The sequence below is a fragment of the Mastigoproctus giganteus genome, chromosome 10, assembly GCF_048544385.1.
Source record: "Mastigoproctus giganteus isolate SK-2022 chromosome 10, ASM4854438v1, whole genome shotgun sequence".
NCBI lineage: Eukaryota > Metazoa > Arthropoda > Arachnida > Uropygi > Thelyphonidae > Mastigoproctus > Mastigoproctus giganteus.
In genome coordinates this window covers 54969705-54993926 of record NC_143584.1, presented here as the reverse complement: position 1 = coordinate 54993926, position 24222 = coordinate 54969705, and the positions used below count along the sequence as shown (strand labels likewise).

The 24222-nt window shown below is 40.0% G+C and overlaps 1 protein-coding gene and 1 non-coding gene across 2 annotated transcripts in view; one reads left to right on the top strand and one right to left on the bottom strand.

The window, feature by feature from the left end:
- Window positions 1–8330: 8330 nt before the first annotated feature.
- Window positions 8331–8419, bottom strand: TRNAY-GUA (transfer RNA tyrosine (anticodon GUA)). Its single transcript is given in 2 exon segments — window positions 8331–8366; window positions 8383–8419. It is a non-coding gene; the product is annotated as a tRNA-Tyr (tRNA).
- A 184-nt stretch (window positions 8420–8603) lies between these two features.
- LOC150079037 (NADH dehydrogenase [ubiquinone] 1 beta subcomplex subunit 7-like) overlaps window positions 8604–24222 on the top strand; it is a 41316-nt gene continuing 25697 nt past the window's right edge. The window contains exon 1 of the mRNA XM_090382533.1: window positions 8604–8775. Within this exon, the coding sequence (XP_090238659.1) occupies window positions 8688–8775 (88 nt within the window). The 5' untranslated portion in view covers window positions 8604–8687. The remainder of the gene's footprint in view (window positions 8776–24222) is intronic.

Genomic DNA, 24222 nt, shown 5'->3' with positions numbered 1-24222 from the left:
CACCAAGAAAGTGAAGAATGATTGATATCCAGCTCAGGACCCTATATGTCCCTATTTGCAGGTGGTTCGCCGTCTTCTCCAACAAATATTGCAGCAACCTCAGTTTTGGATGTAGGTGCATTATATCATCTCTTATCTAAGTCCAGGTCTTCTATAAATGCCATGAGAAAATTCCTTGTTGGATTTGTGGCCTGTGTTATTTGATGCATTTGTTTCTATGACTCGGCAAATGGGTTAACTTGTCGCAGCATCTCATCCAATTGTTGCATTACTTTCGTCATACACACTTGGTTTGGTTGTTTTTCAAGCTGTTTTGTTGCTTCAGCAGAATTGAAAATGTAAACTCCATATCCTGGCTTATTTGCCTCGTTTGGATATAGCGGTGAGACCAAATGGTAAATCAGACCGTGTATTCTAAAACAGTATGGACCATTTCCAAGTGGTGATTTAATATCTGTGCCCATTGATGCGAACGCCATTGCTGAGTTGTACTCTTGTATATGTTCTCTGTAGTTATTAGCTTCACGTGTATCCCCTGTAAGCAGCTCTCTTAATTGAGTAGGTGTCTCAGACAGTGGGTCGAGTGAAACCTTTCCATCATGACAGCATTTAGTGTATTTATTCAATGTGTTTAACTCGTGTCCCAAATATCTTGCATTGCAATACTCACGGTTGTAACAGATATTTCCTATGTCATGCTCTTCCGCATTAATTACAGCTTGTTGATTACTGATTCGCGGGTGGTCGATTGGAACAAACTTACATCTGTCGTAGTGGAGGTCAGCAATAAGTTCAAGGCAGAACTAGACAAACATTTGGAGTGAAATGGGAAGGGTATTTTATTATTTTTTTTATTTTTTGGCTGATGCTATATAAGCTTGCTTTCTTGTATCATATGCCCTACTAATGGTAATGCTAAAGCTGTTGTTAATGCTAATGCATCCGGTACTTCTATTTGAATAGTCCTACAGCATTTTGCCCGTCTTCTCATTTGCAATCTCGATTCTCTTTTTTCAATGTTTTCTGGCTGTCTTCGTCATCTATTAGATCTCTCCTCTAATGTTTCATTAGCATTTCTTCTAAATTTTCTCAGAGTTCTTACACACTGTTCAGCCATTTTTACGCTTCTTAAAACTTAGACAGATAAAATTAACATACATCGATAGCTTCCAGGCATAGGTTACCTTTCTTCAATCGAAAAACAGTACAAAAATCAAAAAAGAATGACCGGTATGATGGTCATGTAAGGTGAACGGGTGCTGACAACAATTAGCAGTTGGAAATTTCAGGCAGAATACCTAATAGTTTTATATGTATAATATAAAATGTCATGAAAATCCTCCCAGTGGGAGGCCCCTCTGTTACATGCGAGTGGATGGACATGGCGAAGACAATACACGCTTATAAATGCGAATGTGCCGTCCTACGAGAGGAGAGGAGAGTATACAGTTTTAATAAGAATTATAGATTTAATAAGTTCTGTAAAATTATAATCTTGGTCATTAATTGATGAGAATTATATTTACTTTTTATTTTGATTACCTACAGAAAAATTCATTTAATTTGAAAAAAAAAATAATAATAATAATCCAGTGAATCTGAAATGTAACACACTGCTTATATTAACATATTTTTTTAATTTTTTTTTTTTTTTTGTTGTTACAAATCATGAATTATTACTATTTGTTAAGAGTTAATATTCCATTGTTGCTTGGCACGTGGTTGCTTATTTAGTCCTGAGTTCCTGTGTCGTTATTCTCTTCCATTGGCGCCTCCGTGGGCAGGAGCGTCAGTGTGTAGCACACGTTTCTTCATTAGCCCGGGGTTTGAGCCCGTGACCACCAAATACAGAGGATGCAGAAAGGTCAGGGAATGACCCCCGCATATCTCCGGAGCAATATGGCCTTAGTTGCTAATGTTTCTAAAAAAAAAACAAAAAAAAAAAACCAAACCTCTTCCATCCTGCAGATAAACTGTGTGGCTATTTTTCGCTGCTGCGTGTTGCCGTCACATTTTGTTTATGTGTTTTTTATAGAATTGTCATTTTGTGCTTATGCAAAGAGCAATTTTATTCTTCATTGCACGTATTCATTGACTTTTGTTGTTTAGCGAAAAAATGTTATGTTTTTATGCAACTTCGGAAAGGATTCAAGCGAAAACCGATCGTTATGCGAAAAAAAAATTATAACAGGAGTCATGTTTTTCATCGACTTTCATTTGTGTTTATTATTATTATTAACTATATGGTGCAAGGAAGCCCGAGGCTTATGCTGCACCACCCAAAAAAAAAAATTCCCAAGTTACCCCGAGAGAGAGAGAGAGAGAGAGAGAGAGTCTCAGAAGTAGAAGGAAACAACCAAGAAAGCAAGAAAGATAAGAATGGTGATATCCAGTTCAGAACGCTGGGTGTGCCGAGCCCATACTCGCCAGATGTGAGGCTTAGCGGTTAAATGTGGTTAGATTTTTACGCGCCTTCGGGAGGGATTCAAGCAAAACCGGTCGTTGGACGAAAAAAAAATTATAATGGGAGCCATGTTTTTATTTGACTTTCATTTGTGTTTAATGAAAAATGGTTATGTTTTTAGGTTACCTTTTCACTCAACTTCGGGAGATATTCAGCAAAAAATGGTTGTTTGCTGCATGTCATGTTACTTTTTTTTTTCTTTTCTTTTTTTTATGAAACCCCAAACACGAGAGCTATTATTACTTAGTACCGTGCTTGGGTTGGAGATTGAGAAGACGGGAGAAGATATTTGTTGCCATTAGACTTGAACTTCTGTAAACTGTAATTTTCAGGAAATATGTATGAAGCACGGTTGTTCCAGAAAACGGCAGTTGAATGAATAAACGACGAAGATGAAAGGTTGGTTCTGTAAGTTTGAAGTTGGACAGTAAATGGATGTTGGCTGGTGGCGGCACGTGTTCGGACTGTTTTGAAAGTGGAAGCGGGAATTTTAGAAGCCAATTCAGTAGAACAGTGCCCATGGAAGTATCTGTAGAAAAGGCATTCAGCAGAAACAGTACGTCTATGACAGCGAGTGGAGAGACTTTGTTAGAGAGGAGTCATTAATTAACCTAACTGCCTTCTTCCGAATGGAATCTAGAAGCCTGAGAGAGGTTTTGGGGGCACTGCCCCCAGATGTGGGAACAATATTCCATGGTAGGGCGGATTTGCGTTGCACAGAGTGAACAGCTGTTTGGAAGAAAAGTAACATATAATATATGGGTAAGAATAAGCAAGAATATCACCAATGGATCGACACTGACGGAATCCATACTGGCGATTGCTGATCAGACGGAAGGTTTCTAGGTAGTTTAAGAGTTGGCGGTTAATTGATTTTTCCATTACTTTGGAAAGAGTAGAATTAATTGCAGTGGGGCGATAATTGGATGGGAGGGATTTGTCACCCTTCTTAGGAACTGGCTGGATATGAGCAAATTTCCAACCAGAAAGAAAAACACCTTTGGAATAAGAAAGTGAAAAAAAAGGCGGCAAAGAACAGGAGTAAGTTCGGGAGCACAGGTTTTGAAAACAAGTGGAGAAATACCATCAGGACCTGGAGCTTTCTTAGCATCAAGATTCGTCAAAATCCTTTTGGCGGAAGACCACAGGAGGCATTGAATGGAGCGTGTTGGGAATGGTGGGAGGTGTTTTTCCAATACCATTAATACATGAGTTGGAAGAAAAATGGGATGCTAGAAGATCAGCTTTATCCTTGGCTGAAGTGACAACGGAACCATCTGGTTTCGACAAAGGTGGGAACCAAGATGGGCAAAATTTGCGGCCAATAGGTTTTGTAAGAGACTAGAATGCTTGGCTGCCATTAGGGCAAAAAGGCAAGTTTTCTACTCTTAGCCTGTTCAAAATCTAGTTTGGAATGATTAATAACTGCTTTAAACTTCATTTGCCACCTCTCAGCCCATCTGTTCAACCTTTCCAGATCCTGTTGCAGCAGCATAGTGTCAGTGTCACCCGAATATCAGTTCCATCAGCGTTTTAGACTCCCAGGTAGCAGTACAGCTTGTCTGGCTGGCATATCTGAGAAATGTCTGTGACAAAAAAAATTACTGTTTTTGTGAATTTTCTTAATTTTAACTCTGACGTTTTGTTATGTTGCGTGACATTTTGTCTTCCCGAAATAAATTGCATTTATTTTAGTTGTTGCTACGAAAAAAATGGCGTTTTGCCGTTAATTTCGTTGTTTTTCAGTTCAGACATATTGTTATGGCGCGTGACAGCCGCCACATGCAGTCGTCTAGAAGAAGAGCGGGAACGCGGCGAGTTGGTGGAGTTACGAACCGTACGTCACTGTTCGCCCCTCTCTTCTTCTTGGTGCCATTTCGTCAGGGGGGTACCGTTATCTGGAGAATTACCGTCTTTTACGTTAATCGGTAATACTACGCTTTGTAATTTCTTTTAAAACCGAAAATAGCATCATGGGAGGATAAGCAAGAGGAACGGCTGCAATAATAAATGACAAGGAAATTTAAAGACAACAACATGCCTGTATAAGCCATTTTGTACTGACAGCGCCAATGCCGTACCCCTCCCATCAGCTACCAAACACAACGAAGAATCTCTTTCTTGGTGATTCCCTTTTACTTCTGACTCTTGTTTTCACTCTCCCTGTTTCTGTGGGTAACTCAGAATTTTTTTTTGGCTGGTGCAGCATACGCCTCCGGCTTCCTTGCACCATATGGCTAATAATAACTTACATAATATAATTTACATAATTACATAATTATATTGCGTATAATTTACTTTTGTAAGTAAGTAAAATGTAAAATTAATCATTCTAAAACATGAAAATATTCACATCGGCGGGAGAGGAATGCCATCAATCAGTGTGGTGTGGGGATGCCATATACTCTTGAGTTGGCCCTGAACAACAGATGAGAACACTTTCGCGACTAGCAAGACTGATTCAAAAATATAACCATCAAAAGGTACTTATAGTAATTGACCTTTCTGGAATTTCTAGAAATTTCTTAAATGTTATTTAAATTCTTTCGTTTTTATAGATAACAGGGCATCAATAACTCAATACGTCCTACGTTATATATCAATTAGTTTAGAAATGGAAGAATTACCTCTATGATGTCTTGCACGAGGGAGTGGAATACATGTATCTGTTTGTATAGTTAATCAACTACGGAGAATATCAGCACTAAAGTGCTGATGAAGTAATTCTTCCATTTCTAAAGTGAATCATAGAAGTAATTCTTCCATTTCTAAACTAATTTGATGATTATGCAATTAAAATTTTAAAATAAAATTTTTATTTTTATAAAAATACGCAGACAGGGTGGTCCTCGTTTGATGAAAGCTAAGAAAAATAACGTGATTCTAAACTTTTGGGGTGTTTATATACAGCATATATGTATAGTACTCGATAAAATTAATAGAACATGTAAAAACGTGGAGTCACTCATGCAGCTTGCGTTGAAGCAGTGCAAATTTTGGTACGGTGTTATATCATAGAGAAATGATGAAATGAGGACACCGTGAGAAACTTCGGACAGGTATAAGGAACATTTATAGGAGTTGTATAAGAATTATCAAAAAAGGTCACATTACAGAAGTTGTTACAAGATGCTCGAAAAATATGGTCACATGACATAAATACACTGATTGACCCCCCCCCCCCCCCAACGTCTAAATAGGCCTGACAGTGGAGAACCATGCGTGATATAAGGGTGTCTATAAGTTTCTGCGACAACAAGTTCCATTCTAGCACACCAGCACAGACCTCTTCGCTCACCATGTGAGTGAGGCATTTGCATTCAATGTGATGCCCAAGGCCATCCCACATATGTTTGTTTGGATTTAAGGTTGATGATTGTGCTGACCACGGCAGTCGTTGGATATCTTCAATTTCAAGATATTCCTTCACCACTTGAGCTCTATGTGAAGTGGCATCATCATGCGAAAAAAAAAAAAAAAAAAAATCTGGGCCAACCACACCCCTTAAAAGTCACACATAGGATTCAAAGATCTGTTCTCAGAAGCTCTGCGCAATTACGGCACCCCTATCAAAAACATGAAGAGGAGTGTGGCCTTTCATCATTATTCCGTCTCACATGAGAACACCACTTCTGCCATAAGTGTCTCCTTTTTCTGATGGAGGCATTCAGGGCTGTGCAAATGGGGAATTTATTGGATGTGCCACACCAGGGACTCCAATCGAGGGAACAATCAAAGGCTCAACATAAATAAAAGAGGCCCCTAAACCCCTTTTGCATGCGGACCCCAAGTACCTTTGCACGGCCTTAAAGCATGGTACTGCATTCTTCGTCTCCAGATAAAATAACATCTAGAATCTGTTTCTAAGCTAAAATGGGACTCATCAGAGACAAGAATTATACCCCATCTTTCAGGACTCCAAGTCGCATGGTCATGCCACTAGTTTCGACGAGCTGTGCTGTGGTTTGGGCTTAATGGGATACAAGCCACTGGCTTTGCTGCACAGAGCCCACTTGAATTGAGCCTTCTTAACACAGTTCAGTTGGAAATGTTTTCATCTGTGGTCTCAACAACCTCAAGAAATAGTTGATGACAGGAGATCTTAGGGTTCCATCCTGCTGTTAGAGCCGGATGTAGCTCTCGGTCCGAATAGGTCACACTCACCTCACCCATCTATATCTGCTTACAGGGAATGATCCTCCTCAGTGTGCACACTGCTCGCAACCACTTACAGTAAAACATGTACTCCTGGAATGTAGCTTGTTTAACAACGCCTGACGAATGGCTTTTAGTTTCGTCTCAGATCTGCAACAACCTCTGTCTCTCAATAGCATCACAGGTAAAGAATCAAATCTCTCTGAATTCTTTCTCTATTTAAAACCAATTCAAATGTATGACCATTCCTAACTGATGTACAAGCAGTTCCTGTATGTAAAGTCCATTGATTTGGGAAGTGCAATATGGCCTAAGTTGCCCTTACACCAGAAAACACCACCACAACAACAACAACATAGCTCTCGGGCGACCCTGGCCAGCTATTCTTCTAATGGTTCCTGTCTGCTGAAATTGCTTCCATATTGCCTAGATGACACGGCGTGACACCTGTGACTCCCCGGCTTCAAGTCGTCTGACGGCCCCCCTACATCTCAAAGAATCATCCAAATGATGATGACTTGCCATCAGTGCCAGACCAAGGTATTTTCGCATCCTGGGCAGAAAGATTTTTTGGTGCCCCCTTTACTAAGGATGTACACTGAGTGATCACTGAATTATGATCACCCCTATGAAAACTGAATGCGACCCGTTGACCATGTGAGGTACGAGACTGCGCAGTTAGTGTATCTACGTGGCATAGATTAGGTGTCAGTGGTTCAGTAGATAGTAAAACTCCAACCGCGATGGGTAAAAGGAAGGATTTATCAGACTTTGAAAAACGACAGATTGTGGGAGCTCGACGAGCTGGTGCCTCGATTTCCCAAACGGCCGAACAGCCCTTGTCAGTCAATTCGGCCCTGGAGAGATTGTGTAAGGCTCAATGCGTAGAATTTTTTTAAGATACCTGGAATGTCACCTTAATGTATACAGTAGTAATTTAGACGATTAGCTTAATAAAATATATTATTAATTTCTCGTGGTATTATTATTATTACTAGCCATATGGTGCAAGGAAGCCTGAGGCTTATACTGCACCAGCCAAAAAAAAAAAAAATTCTGAGTTACCCTGTTTGTGGGAGTGTGTGTGTGTGTGTGTGTGAGAGAGAGAGAGAGAGAGAGAGAGAGAGAGAGAGAGAGAGAGAGAGAGAGAGAGAGAGAAGGAAATCACCAAGAAAGAGAAGAATGATGATATCCAGCTGAGGACCCTGGGTGTGCCAAACCCATACTCACCAGATGTGAGCCCCTGGGGTTAATTAAATATAGTGATAATCTTATTAAAGGCAAACAACCACGTAACGTCCTTCCCTAACTATATCAGAAAAACATTTTGTTCTGTTAATTTTGTCGAGCAGTGTTAGTTACAATCAGACACATACACACTGTATATAATTTTTTTTGTCCATGGTAGCATTAGTTCGGACGGCTATGTGTAAAAGTGTCATGTGCTGTGATGTATCACTCTGATTTCACTTTTGTGACATGCCTGAGCAGTGATAAAATTGCGGATCGTGGTCTAATTACATTGAAAGCGCTTATGCCCATTTGAATTTTCCTGATATTGCATACAATTTACGGGTATTTAAATGTTTGGAACTCTGCCCTTTTTTTTTTATTTTTTTGCGATATTTGTAGAAGAATGACAACTCAGACGGGGAAATGTAACGTAGAAAATAACAATGAAATTTTAAATAAAAATTATAAAATTGAAACTTCCGGCGAGGCGGATTTGAACCACCGACCTATGGATAACAGTTAATTTCAATCTACAGTCCACCGCTCTGCCAACTGAGCTACCGCCGGAACATATTAAATTGTTAAAATGTTTATATTTAAAGGAATCTTCTTGCCTTTCTGTTGCTTTTTTTTTTATTGGGTAATTATTTAATTTCTGCAAATTTAATATAGCACTCTACAACAATTAATTGTTCTAATTGCAACATCTCATTTTGTATCTCACATTTTCTTTCTTCGAGATAAAGCAGTGTTAGAAACTGCGGAACGTTACATTTGTTCTCATTGTTATAACCGTTTTGGGTTAATTGAACATAAGTGTGCGCGTTGGAGTGGAATGGGTTTGTCTTTATCAGCGAAGGAAAATATACCGATGCCAAATTTTGATCAATTATATGGTTTTCCAAATGGCAGAGCAGAAAGAGGTATAGAATTTTGCATTTTTGTTCGCAGTATAATCTACAATGTGCAACTGGATGTGGCATCCAAGCACACACGGATTTTTTTCTTTTTTTTTTGAGTGAGGTTTGTACGTTCTACACTGATTGCTTTTACGGGCATTTATGCTGCACCAGCCAAAAAATTTCACGAGTTACCCTGAGAGTGAGTGAGAGAGAGAGAGAGAGAGAGAGGGTGGGTCAGAAGTAGAAAGGAATCGCCAAGAAAGAGAATGCTGATATGCAGCTCGGGACCCTGGGTTTGCCAAGCCCATACTCACTAGATGTGAGCCCCTAATACAAAACAAAACTTTTTGAAGAGGCTTTAACCCCCTCATCCCCCCCCATCACCAGTATAGATGCATGATGAAAACATCAAAATCAAGTAAAAGTATTTTCTGATAGATTACCATCTACCAGTCTCATGATTTGGTGCTTACCAGCACCAAATCATGAGACTCCCATGCTTTAGATGGCAAATTTTGAAAAAGAATTTGAATAAATGAATGATACCTTTTGTCTGATTTTGAAAAAGAATTTGAATAAATGAATGATACCTTTTGTCTGATTTTGAAATAAGATTATTCATTATGAATGGATGACCTTTATTTCATTACACACTTTTGAAACATTAATTTGCAAGTTCTTATTAAACAAAAAGTGTAGAACGAAGTTTTTACCATGTAGAATGCAGAGGCAAAACTATAAATATCATGATCTAAGCTTTCACTCTCTTTAAAGAGTTCATTGTCAAGGGCAATTCTAAGCTGCATTTCTTGAAAGGTTTGCACTACTACCTCGCATTTCAGTAATTCCAATAGATGTTTTCCCCAATTTGCGTACAGTTGCATCATTCAACCTGTTGATCAAATTGTCATTTGGTGCCTTCATCTATCTGGTCCACTCCTGACATATGACTGGTTTAAAGGGTTTATTAATTGAATTGGCTAACTACAGTTAGTCAAAGCTTCCTGCAATCAGCAACATAATAAACAAAAATACAAATTAAATCCTCACAAAGTATGCAATGAATACTAAAGAAGCAGCAGGGCCATTCCAAGGCATGGGCAAATTGGGTGCTGATCTGTCATGTTTCTGCTACGAGTGCAAAAATGAAATAAAAAGCTAGAGAGGCAGTAACCCTGATTATATCTCATAGTTGTTCATCCTGACCTCCTAAGGGAGGTCTCTGCTAGCCACACTATTTCATTCAATTTTTATTTTTCTATTTATTATGTTGCTTTCCAAACCAGCAAACAATCTGTATTTTTTAAGATGATCTGTAATGGAGTTCAGAAGATCAGTAATATTTCAAATGGAAACTCTTAAATCACTATGTCATACCTAATTCACAGAAGGTGTGTGTGGTATCTTGCACCTCATCAGAGAAGCACCATTCATCATATTTCAAGCCAATGTTTTTAATTTTTCCCAGAAAAAACTAGGCCCTGTTATAAAATATACTGAAGCCAAACTAAAGAAGCTCACATTTCATTTCCTATCTTAATTCTAGGAATGAAACAGTAAGTAGTACTTCTTCCCTTTTCAGTATCATTCCATTTTTCTTGCCTTATGATATAATTTTTTTTTTTTGCAGGCTTTACTTTTCTTGCTCTAACATGAGAACCATATTCAATTTGATTATCTACAATTACTTAATCAATTTATACTTCAAGTGTTGTTCTTAACCTAGTATAATGATGCTCTTTTAGCAGTAGTCAATGAATGTATTTCTTTCCAGCTATCACCTGGAGGGCATATGTTGATATTGAAAAGACAGCTTAGTCATAGCAAGGAAAATAAATCTGTTTAGATATTTCCTCCATTGAGTGCAAAAAAACCATAAGAATAGCAGGCATGGTTGTCTTTACTTCACCGATCAATTTTTTGGGAAAAAGACAAGAAATGCTCTGAAATGGGAAACTTTAAAATTTTATTCTTAATTCAATATATTATATTAGAGCAAAAAAACATCATAGGATTAGCATTGGAAATGTGATATAAGAAAGCAAAGCTTATGTAGGATTTTGTCCATGCATTAGTTGAGGCATAGGATGTAAGAAAGCAAACTTATATAGCATCAGACAAAAAAAAAAAATCCTCATTTCACCCATCTGGTCATGCCAAATGTTTATCTAGTTCAGCCTTAAATTTATTTAAGCTATCAACTTTCTGGAAATCTGTTCCAGCAGTCAACTACCTGCTGGCTAAAGGCAAATTTCTGCACATCTATTCTACAACTGTCTTTCCTCAATTTCAGGTTATGCCCCCTCAGATTTATAATCTGAGAAATAGAAAGTATCCCATCAACACTGAGCCAGCTCAAACATTTAAGGCCTTATACACCTCAGTCAGATCTTGAAGATGCCTAGTCTCCAGACACTTTAATTTAGCATTAGCATTAGTAAAGGCATATGATGCAAAAAAAAATTGCAGAATTTAAGCATTTATTGGTAAGAGGACCCCTTTTTCCCCTTACCAGTCTTGTTTCCTAATCTGTACTCATTCTAGCAACTCTACTGAAGCGCCCAAACCTATACGCAATACTCAAGGTGTGGCCTTATACAAGGGGATAATCACCTCCTTATTTCTGCTAGCAAAATTCCTATATATCAGTGAGAAGACTCCGTGACCTGCTCTGGCAGCCTGTCTGCACTGCTCAGAGAACTTCATATCTGACTGCATAATTACACCCAGGTCTTTTTCATTCTCCACTTCCATGAGTGTAATACCACACAGTTGGTACTTTTCTCTTGGGTTACTGCTACCCATATGCAGTACTTTGCATTTGTCAATGTTAAACTTCAGTTGCTTCTTCTCAGCCCATCTGCCTAACTTTTCTAGATCCTGTTGCAGTAGCATGCTGTCTTTACTGTCAGTAACAACTCTGCCAACCTTTGTATCATCTGCAAACTTGGACATTAAGCCTGATGTCCTTCGCTTGCCTAAACTCCTTTGTGACTTGATTCATTAATATGATTGATAAATACTCAAAAGAATGGGCCTAGCACCGAGCCCTGGGGGACTCCACTAATAACATTAGTCCACATAGAGCAGTGTCCATTTATTACCACTCTCTGCCATTTTCCACTCACCCATCCCTTTATGCGTTGTGGCAACTTGCCCTTAATGCCATACCGCTCCAATTTGTACAGCAGTCTTCCATGTGCAACGGTATCAAATGGTTTCCTGAAATCTAAGTATATGATATCGAAATTATTTTTTGCATCCAGTTCCGTTTGTGACCACATCATAGTATCCAATCAAACTGGTCAGAGAAGACCTCCCTTTAACAAACCTATGCTGTGGCTGAACTATTACTGCAGTCTTGTCTAGATGATCCTGCAAAACTTCTTTAACCAGTGACTCCATTATTTCCCCGGAATAGAAGTTAAATTAACAGGTCTATAATTATTTGTGTCACCTTTTGAATCCTCTTTGTGAATTGGAGATAGATTATGCACATTTCTAGTCCATGGGGGTCCTTCCATGAATCTAAGGATGGTCTCATAATTATGGCTAAGGGTTTGCTTAATTCCTTTGCTGCCTCTTTCGGTATAACTGGATAGAATCCATCCATCCCAGGTGTCTTTTTTATGTTTAACTGTAAAAATTTCTTCTTCACTTTGCTCTCCATTATTATAAAACCATTTAGCTCCCTGTTAGATTGTAGTAAACTTCTGTTCTCCCCTTCCTCACAGAATTCTCATGTGTGAAGTAGATGCAAAATTCTCATTCAGTTTGTCAGCTATCTGAGCAGGATCATCAAGTTAACATAAGTAAAGAAGTCTTTGTTGTTTTTCTTTGCATCCTTTGCTAATGATTTCTTCTAATCAGCCTTCGGTTGCCTAAACTCCTTTGTGACTTGATTACAGACTAGCTTATATCTGCCATAGTCTTCTGTGTCGCCTAATAATTTATATGTATTCCATGCGTGTTTTTTTTTTTTTTTTTTTTCACTGCTACAAGCGCCTTAGATGCTAATGTGCCATAAAACCCTAAAACAAACAAACAAACTGCCATAAGCCTTATTAGTTCATCTGAGATCCATTTAAATCTAAATCTTGAACAATATTTCTTTGTTGGCATGAAAAGCCTGGTAGCTTCCAAGATTAATTCCTTGAAGACTTCCCATTTAGAATTAGCTGTTTTTAACATCATCAGTTGATCCCACTGTATAGAATTTAAAAACTGTCTGAGACCATTGTAGTCACCTTTACGAAAACCCTTCCCTTCCCTTTACCTTTTATGGTAGTTACATCTTTAAGTAAATCCCACATCAGTACGTTGTGATCACTCTCACCTAGTGGTTCCTTTATCTGCAAATTCTTAATGCATGAATAATCACTGCTGATAATCAGATCAAGTATTACTCCCTCTGGTTGTCCCTCCAATATGTTTCTATAGAAAACAATCCTCCAATAAATCCACAAAAATCTTACTAGTGTGCGAGTGACCAATCACAAGTTCCAGTCAATATCTGGAAAGTTAAAATTCCCCCATTACAAGACATTCTGATTTACTGACCCACTCCATTTCTCTACACAATTGTTCATTTTAATCATCAGAGTCATTAGGCCTATAACACACTGCTACTCTCATTTTCCATTTCCCAGTGTTTATGTCACACCAAACTCACTCAACATTGCACTCTCCACCATTGTCCACTGGATGCACTTCCTTAGATTTTATGTGTTTCTTAACTAGCAGCATAACCCCCTCCTCCCATCCTACCCTGTCTGTCCTTTCTGTACTCTCCAAATTCCAATTCTGCATTCCTTATAACTGTGTGACATCATGTTTGATAACCCAACAATATCTTTCTTTGTTGTCTTGACCAGCATTTCAAATTCATCAAATTTATTTACTACATGCCCAGCACTGGTTTACATGCAAGAATACATGCACCTGTTCTTACTCTTAATTTCCCTAGCACAGCCTATATATTTACTTGTTCCATGATGACTCCCAGCAGCCCTTGAGATCTCCAGCATCTTGCTTTCCAGGCTAGGCAGTAGCTCATTCTAATAGAAGCAGTGCAAGGATCACTTTCACCTCTGCCTGCAGCTATTGTTAATCTATTAGTCTGTGAATCCCTCCCCATAAGCTAGCAGTTTTCCGACCCATCTAACACTGCCTTGTTAGCAACAGCAAATATTCTTGAACCTTTTCTATTTAAGTGTATCCCATCCCTGTAGAAGCAGTCTCTCCTGTTAACAAGCACAGACCATGTTGAGAAAAATTTCACTCCATGAGCCTTGCACAATCTCTCCAAGGCTGAATTGATTGACAAGGTTCTCATCATATACTCCCTACTATCATGTCTCGGTAGAATTGCAGATACTTTCAAATTTAACACTAACTAGTGACTTTTTTCAACATTGTCCTGTACTTGTTAAGTAAATCTGCAGATGTCTTACTCTTGAGGTCATTAATGCCAATATGTACAACATTATCACCTTTTGTGTCCTTAAAAGATGATATCTGCTCTACAGCTTCATCAACTTTTGTCCCTAGGAGACATACCCTGGTCCTGTTCCACCTATCCGTTTTGCATAATATATTCCCAGTCTCCCTGACAATAGTCACCGCATTAGGATTAGTAATGCTAATGTTACCATTAGCATTACCATTAATGCCCCTACCAATTAGCATTGGTAGTGGTATATGATGCAAGAAAACAAGCACAATAAGCTAAAAAACCCTTCATATTTTGCCTAATTATTCACTCCAGTAGTTCATATTTTTTCCTTCAATTTATTTATGTTATCAGCTTCCACTACAACAAATGGAAGTTTGTTCCAGCAATCAACCACCTGCTGGCCAAAGGCAAACTTCCAGCCATCTATTCTGCAACTGTCCTTCAATTTGAATTTATGCCCCCGTATATGCATGGTGTAAGCAGGAGGAAGAATCTTATCAGCATTGAGCTGCTCAGTCCATTCAAAACCTTAAGCACCTCAGTCAGATCACCCTGCAGGTGCCTATTCTCCAGACACTGCGATTTGCATAATTTAAGTTCTTTCTTGGTAAGAGCACACCTTTGTTCCCCTTACAAATATCTTTGGCCTCCTTGGTACTCATTCTAGTAGCTCTACATCCTTCCTAAAATGAGGCCTCCAGACATGTGCTGTACTAAACATGTGCTGTACTGACCATTGCTTTATGCAATTGGATAATCACCTCATTATCCCTGCTAGCAAAATTCCTGTATATCATTGACAAAACCCCATAAAACATCCTGGCAGCCTGTCTGCACTGCCCAGAGAACTTCATATCTGATTGCATAATAATTACTCCCAGGTCTTTTTCATTTTCCAATACTCTGAGTGTAGTACCACACAGCTGGTACATAACTCTGGGGTTACTACTACTCGTTTGCAGTACTTTACATTTGTCAGTGTTAATTAAACTTCCTAACTTTTCAAGATCCTGTTGCAGTAGCATACTGTCATTAACAACCCTGCCAACTTTCATATCATTTGCAAACTTGGACATTCAGCCTGATGTACCTTCATCAATATCATTGATAAATATAGAAAATGACAATGGGCCAAATGCTGAAACCCGGGGGACTCTACTAATAACATTAGTCCGCAAAGAGCAGTGTCCATTGATATCCTGTTAATGGACACCGTCTTCTCCCACTCAACTATTCCTTTATCCTTAGCAGCAACTTGCCTTTAATGCCATACTTCCCTGATTTGTACAGCAGTCTTTTATATGCAATAGTATCAAAGCTTTCCTGATATCCAACCACAGTGGATTTCGGTTATTTGTGTCATCAGTTAATAGGGGCAGCCGGTTATTTGGGACAAATCTTCAAGAACAGAACCTAATCGAGAAAATAGCCAGTTTTCTTTGCTTTATTGCCATTTAATTGGGGCATTAGACTGCAGCACCCAGTTGTTAATTAAACCGAGAATGGCTATAAACTGTAGAGCGGCACGCACTTCAATCCACAAAGGTTAGCAACATTTCTGCAATAAGATGGGGACACGGACAATTCAGCCAGGGCACGCTTATTTTAGCATCCCCCCCCCATCCTTTTACAGCAGTGTAGGGATTATCCCTGCTAGCAAAACATCCGCTTAATTTTGCCTGGGCTGTTTTCTTAAGATAATGACATTCCCATGCTTAATGTTATCGAAGATTTCGTATTTCTAGAATTGTCACGAAGCTCAAATTCATTACCCTAAGAAGAAGCAGCCCGTGCAAATTTAAGGGGATGTTTACTGATACAGTACTGTAATGGAATTTGTTTATACTTTCGGGAGGGATTGTAATTCAACCAAAGGGAGAAATTGCGGCGTAGTTTCCAAAGAGGGTGGGGGTTGTTAAAAAAAAAGGGCAAGCCGGTTGTTAAAAATTTACCAGCACATCACTGCCCACAGCCCTTCTAGTTGTTGCATGTGAAGGAATCATATCTTGTCTCACTCTCGCTTTGCCTTCTTGGAGCGTACAGTCTCTAATTAGTATCAGTTGTGTGGCGCCTCCGTAGCCAGGTGGGAAGGAGCAGCAGTGCGTTGCACACGCTTCTTGATTAGACGGGGGTTCAAGCCCATCGCCACCAAATACGGCGGATGCGGAAAGGTCAGGGATTGACCACCGCATATCCCGGAGCAATATGGTCTTAGTTGCTAATGCTCCTAAAAACGAAATAACAGCATCAGTTGTGTGCACTTGTGTTATCATTGATACTGAACCAATGTCAAATCAGAAAGTGTAGAGATTTTTGAATGATATGATTTTTGATAATTTTTTAAAATTTCAGATCCTTAACAAGATGCCATGTAAAGATTTCTCTCTAGTCGAAAAAATTGCCTTACCAGACCAAATAAAAGGCCATTCACCCATATCAGTCATCGTCGTTTGACGGAGATAACTGGAATACCGAAATCTACAATTGCACGCTTGATATACCAGCATGATAAACCGTGAGAAGAATGGACACATGATGAAAAACAGGGAGAATCCTAAAAACATAAATGTCAAGGATGATTATCTGAGATCCTGATGTTGAGGACACCCTAAATCAGTGGTTCCCCATCCTAACTGAATGAGTATTGTGGTCAGTGATCCAATGTTGAAAAAGAAGTCAGAAGAGCTGGGTCATGATGATTTTAAAACAACAGACAGTTGATTATCTCGATGAAAATGTAGGCATGAGATTAAATTCAAGAAAGCCACGGCGAAAAAGATAGTGCTGATGCTTTCAGTGCAGAAGAATGGAAATCCAAGAAACTACCCATCTTGCTTCAGAAATTTTGTTTAGATGATATCTAGGCTAAGGTAGAGAAAGCGAACATAAGATGAGAAACATCGGAAAACTTACACGGAAAATTAGTTTCCTGACACCGGACTCCAGCACTGTTCGCTCGGTAAACAGACGGTAGGTGTTATTGGTCTGGAGCCGAAATCAAGAGAGATATATTGATTGACAGGTAGGTGTGGCAAACGATGAAATGATTGGTGGCGGGCGTGACAGATGACAAGCTACTGTGTAGTCATTGGTTGGCATTATAATATGTATTTATGAGTAAAGAACGGTGCATAATAGTTTTATGATGAACAGTAAACAGGTAATAGTAGTGATGAATCTTTTAAAGATGGAAGAAATTTGTGAGGAAAATAAAACGTTGGTTGATTTTTTTGATGAAAACTAAATTAATAAGTTTCTTTCTGTTCATTTTCATTGTTTTTTTCTCATTATTAAAAGCAGATTTTTGGAGTTCATGAGTTTTTACTATACTGTTGATATAGGTTTGGTTACGAAAAAAGGAAAAGGTATCTTTATTTTTTGTTATATTTCGTAACCTGACCTTAAATGGTAGGTTAGGAAATAATAGAAACGGTTTCCTTATATATAGTGACCTAACTTTAAACGTTAGGTTGGGAAATAATATAAGAAAAGAAAGAAAGATTCTATATATATATATATATATATATATATACAGGGTGATTCACTACCAGTGCGACAAACTTGCAGGAGGTGTAGGGAGCACAAAGACGAATCAGAATCACATAGCATTGCAGAGTCCGAAATGCCTTTGTCATTAGCATTAGCAGAGGCATTTGATGCAAGAAAGCAAGCTTATGCGGCATCAGCCAAAAAAAAAAAAAAAAAAAAAGAAACCACTTCCACTTCACCCCTCTGTTCGTTCAAAATACCTGTCCAGCTGAGCCTTAAACTTATTTAGGCTATCAACATCCACGACCAGGGATGGAAGTCTGTTCCACCAACCAACCACCCGCTGGCTAAAGGCAAATTTCCGCAAGTCTATCCTACATATGTCTTTCCTCAATTTGAATTTATGCCCTCTCAGGTGATTATTCTGAGCTAGAGGAAGAATCCCATCAGCATTGAGCATGCTCAAACCATTCAACGCTTTATACACCTCTATCAGATCACCTCGCTGGTGCCTAGTCTCCAGACACTGTAATTTGCAAAACTTAAGCCTTTCTTCGTAAGAGCACCCCTTTGTTCCATTCACTAATCTTGTTGCCCTTCTCTGTACTCGTTCCAGCAGCTCTACATCCTTCTTGAAACAAGGCCTCCAGACCTCGAGGTGAGGCCTGACCATTGCCTTATACAAGGGAATAATCACCTCCTTATCACTGCTAGAAAAATTCCTATATATCATTGACAATACACCATGAGCTACTCTTGCAGGCAGCTCGTCTGCACTGCTCAGAGAACTTCATATCTGCCTGCACAACCACCCCCAGGTCCCTTTCATTTTCTACCACTGTCAGTGTAGTACCACAGAGTTGATACGTTGCTCTGGGGTTGCTGTTTCCCATATGTAGTACTTTACATTTCTCAATGTTAAACTTCATTTGCCACCTCTCAGCCCATCTGCTCAACCTTTCCAGATCCTGTTGAGGCAGCATAGTGTCAGTAGTGTAAGTCCCTTGACCATTGCCTTATACAAGTAGTGTCCCTTGTATAAGGCAATGGTCAGGCAACACCTAGAGTACTGTATACAGGTCTGGAGGCCTCATTTCAAGAAGAATGTAGAGCTGCTGGAACGAGTACAGAGAAGGGCAACAAGATTAGTGAATGGAACAAAAGGGTGCTCTTACGAAGAAAGGCTTAAGTTTTGCAAATTACAGTGTCTGGAGACTAGGCACCAGCGAGGTGATCTGATAGAGGTGTATAAAGCCTTGAATGGTTTGAGCATGCTCAATGCTGATGGGATTCTTCCTCTAGCTCAGAATAATCACCTGAGAGGGCATAAATTCAAATTGAGGAAAGACATGTGTAGGATAGACTTGCGGAAATTTGCCTTTAGCCAGCGGGTGGTTGGTTGGTGGAACAGACTTCCATCCCTTGTAGTGGAAGTTGATAGCCTAAATAAGTTTAAGGCTCAGCTGGACAGGTATTTTGAACGAACAGAGGGGTGAAGTGGGGTGGGTTTTTTTTTTTTTTTTGGCTGATGCTGCATAAGCTTGCTTTCTTGCATCAAATGCCTCTACTAATGCTAGTGTCCTTGACAACCCTGCCTACCTTTGTATCGTCTGCAAACTTCGAAATTAAGCTTGATATACCATCATCAGTATCATTTATGAATACAGAGAACAATAATGGACCCAACACTGAGCCCTGAGGGACTCCACTAATAACATTAGTCCACGATGAGCAGTGTCCATTGATTACCACTCTGTCTTCTCCCCCTCAGCCACCCCTTTATCCAAAGCAGCAATTTGCCTCCAATGTCACACTGCTCCAATTTGTGCAGCAGTCTTCCATGTGCAACAGTATCAAAAGCCTTTCTAAGATCCAAGTATATAATATCAAAGTTATTCCCTGCATCCAGTTCCTTTGTGACTGCATCATAGTATCCAATCAAATTGGTCAGGCAAGACTTCCCCTTAACAAAACCATGCTGTGTCCGAGATATAACTGAAGTCTTGTCTAAATGATCCTGCAGTGCTTCTTTAACTAGTGCCTCCATTAATTTTCCTGGAACAGAAGTTAAACTCACAGGTCTATAATTACTTGTGTCAGCCTTTGTTCTTCCTTTGTGAATTGGGGTCACATTAGCACATCTCCAGTCTGTGGGTACCTCCCCTGAGTCCAAGGAAGCTCTCATAATTATGGCTAAGGGTTTGCTTACTTCCTCTGCTGCCTCCTTTAATATAACTGGATAGATCCTATCCACCCCGGGTGCCTTTCTTGTGTTTATATTCAACAATTTCGCCTCCACTTTACTCTCAGTTATTACAAGATTCTCTAGCTTACTGCTAGAGTTGAATACACCTCTGGCTTTCCCCTCCCTAAATAACTCCTCGTGTGAATGTCAATGCAAAATATTCATTGTTTGTTAGCTACCTGAGCAGGATCATCAACAGTTGACCCATCGATATCAAGTGGACCAATCTGATTCATCCCCTTCCTTCTAGAGTTTACATAAGTAAAGAACTCTGCTGTTTTTCTTTGCATCCCTTGCCAAAGATTTCTCGTAATCTGCCTTCGCCTGCCTAACCTCCTTTGTAACTTGGTTACAGATCAACTTGTATCTATCATAGGCTTCTGTGTCATGTGTTAATTTGTATGTATCCCATGCATGTTTCTTCTCTGCCATATGCCTCATCAGTTCATCCGACATCCATTTTGGCCTAAACCTTGAACAATATTTCTTAGTTGGTATGTAAAGCCCAGTAGCTTCCAAGATAAGTTCTTTGAATGCTTCCCATTTTGCATTTGCTGTTTGTAACATCATCAGTTTCTCCCACTGTATAGAATTTAAATACTGTCTCAGTCCATCGTATCGCCTTTACGAAAGCAATAACCCTTCCCTTTACCCCTAATGGTAGTTACCTCTTTGAGTAAATCCCATTTCAGCACACTGTGATCACTGCCACCTAGTGGTTCATTTATCTGCAGATTCTTAATGCATGAAGAATCACTGCTGATAATCAAATCAAGAGTATTTCTCCCTCTAGTTGCCTCCCGAACATGCTGATGTAGAAAACAATCATCCAATAAATCCACAAAAGCCTTGCTAGTGTGTGAGTGACCAGCCCCCAAATTCCAGTCAGTATCTGGGAAATTAAAATCACCCATTATATGACTCTCTGATTTACTGGCCCACTCTATTTCCCTGTACAGTTTCTTATTATACTCATCAGAGTCATTAGGCCTATAGCACACTCGTACTCTCAAGTTTGATCTCCCAATGCTTATGTCACACCAAACTGACTCGACACTGCACTGTCCAGCGATGTCCACTGGCTTCACTTCCTTGGATTTTATGTATTTCTTAACTAATAGCATAACCCCTCCTCCCTTCCTATCCAGTCTATCCTTTCTGTAGACGTTGTACTCCCCAAATTCCAGTTCTGTATTCCTTATATCTGTGTGACACTACGTCTCTGATATCCCAACAATATCTACCTTTGATGTTTTGAGCAATACCTCAAATTCATCAAATTTATTTACTAAACTCCTAGCATTGGTGTACACGCAAGTATACATGCACCTATTTCTATTCTTAGCTACCCTAACACAACCCATGTGTTTACTTGTACCGCAATGACTCCCAGCTGTCTCTGAAATATCCTGCATCTTGTTTTTCAGGCTTCTGCTCATTCCAATAGAAGCAGTGCAAGAATCTCTTTCACCTCTGCCAGTTGCTACTGTTAATTTATTAGTCCTTGTATCCCCCCCCCCAAGCTAGCAGTTTTCCGACCCACCTAACTGCCTCAATAGCATCAGCAAATATTCTTGCACCCTTTCTATTTAAGTGTATCCCATCCCTGTAGAAGCAATCTCTCCTGTTAATAAGTACAGTCCAGGCTGAAAACAATTCTACCCCTTGAGCCTTGCACAATCTTTCCAGGGCCGAATTGATCGACAAAGCTCTCATCATATACTCCCTCCTATCGTGTCTGGGCAGAATTGCAGACACTTTCAAATTCAACCCTATTTCACGCCTTTTTTTCAACAGTGACCTGTACTTGTTAATCAGTTCTGCCGGTCTCCTACTCTTGATATCATTAGTGCCAACGTGTACAACTATATCACCTTTTGTGCCCTTAAAAGATGATATCTGCTCTACAACGTCATCAACCTTTGCCCCTGGCAGACATACCCTGGGTAGAGGACGTTGAGGACGTTGAACAGGAGGTTGCGTGAACAGCGATCCCGCTGGAAGTCAGCATTTGTGAACAGGTTCCCGAGGCAGTAGGATGGACGAGTATTCAAACGTTGAACTGGCCGACATGCACCTCGCGTATGGAGTTGTGGACTGTAATGGCGCGCCACTCTGTGCTTGTACCAGGATCGTTTCCTGCACAGGCATGCTCCACATCATATGATTTTCACACGTTTGCACATAAGGTTGCGTGAGACTGGTTGTTTCAAGAGAGGTTCCGTGAATCGAGAGCAAACGACGAGGATGCCAGACAATGAGGAGAATGTCCTACATCTTGCAGAAGGCAATCCAAGTACGAGTGCTTGAGCAATAGGCCAACGATTGGGTATTTCCCAATCCACTGTATGGAGGATACTGTCAACAAACCAAATGAGTTCATACCATCTGCAACGCGTCCAATTATTGGAGCCTGTGGATTATCCACTCCGGAGGATTTTTGCTACTTGGTTTCTTCAATAGAAATGGTTCGCATATGCTGACTTCCAGCGCGATCGCTGTTCACGCGACCTCACGTTCAACATCCTCTACCGCATGGCGAAGCCATTTCAGACCCTGCAATGCTATGTGATTCCGATTTGTCTTTGTGCCCCCTACACCTCCTGCAAGTTTGTCGCACTGGTAGTGAATCACCCTGTATATATATATTGTATGTAGAAAGTGTGAAGAAGAAGATTTTGGTTTAAACCTATTGAATCTACGGTATACACCAGAAGTGAACTTGACTAAATGGATAAGGAATGTAGCGATATATGGTATGAAAAAGAAAGAGACAGGAAATTAAAAATGAAAATTAGAAGTGAAAAGGCGACCAAAATAAGATTATATTGCAGTCTTTCACAATTTCAGTGTCTTTATCAGAGGTCATCCATTGAAATTATAAGAAAGACTGCAATGTTTTTGCTTCTGTTTACCGTTACCGTAATGAAGTCCCTTTCTTCCTGCCTTTTCCGATATTCATTACTTTAGTTTTTGAAATTCTTTTTACTTGCTTCTGTAAGGTCATCCATGATCTGTATGTCCTATGTAATATAATTACATTTATTGGCACAATTTATTAGACCTTATTCTTACTGCAAGATTTAAAAATTTTAAAATTTCATTCTCAACATGTGGCTACAGCACGTGTACCACAGCATACAGAACATGTTGAAAAATTATGACCAGCGAGTTGTTATGCAAATCGAGGCAACTGCAGGTGAACTACGGCGCATGCGCTAGTCGTGACACAGTATAAAAAACACCTGATACTGAGCTCGGTTAATCAGTGTTACTCTTGCCCTTCAGATGGGAAAGCAGCGGATTTAAGCGAGTTTGACAAAGGCCAGATTGTACTGGCCAGATGACTGGGTCAGAGCATATCTGAAACGGCACGACTGGTGGGGTGCTCATGGTCGGCCGTAGTTAGTACCTACCAAAAGTGGTCCGAGGAGGGGAGAACCTATGAACCACCGGCGAGGTGTTGGAGGACCATGGCTCATCATGCTTGATGTGAGCGATGGCTCTCCCAGATAGTATGTGGTAACAGAAGGGTGATTGTGGCGCAACTTGCCGGTAATTGGAATGCTGGTGACGGGAGTAATGTGTCACAACACACAGTACATCGAACCCTGCTGAAAATGGGACTGTGTAGCCGCAGACCACTCAGAGTGCCCATGCTAACTACGGTTCACCAGGACAGTGCCTACAATGGGCATGCAAGCATCGAAACTGGACCTTCAGTGATTGGAAGAAGGTCACCTGGTCCTATGAATCACGTTTCCTGTTGCACCATGTGGACGGCCGTGTATGTGTGCGTCGCTTACCTGGGGAAGTGATGGTGCCTGGATGCACTGTGGGACAAAAACAAGCCAGTGGTGGTGGTGTCATGCTTTGGATGATGTTCTGCTGGGATACCCAGCAGTCCAGTCATCCATCTGCCGGGCACTCTGCCGTCTACCACCTACCTAAACATCATTGCTGAGTAGGTACACCCTTTCATGGCAATGGTCTTCCCCTCTAGTAGTGCCATCTTTCAGCAGGATAATGCGCCATGCCACATTGCCCAGATTGTTCGAGACTGGTTTGTGGAACATGAGGAAGACTTCCCTGGCCTCCAAATTCTCTAGACATTAATCCCATCGAGCATCTGTGGTTTGTGTTGGAAAAGCAACTCCGATCTGCGGCGTCTCAACTACGGACCTTACAGGAGTTAAATGATTTGCTGGTTATGTGTTGGTACCAGATACCACAAGACACATTTAGAAATCTTGTAGCGTCCATGCCTCGCTGGGTAAGA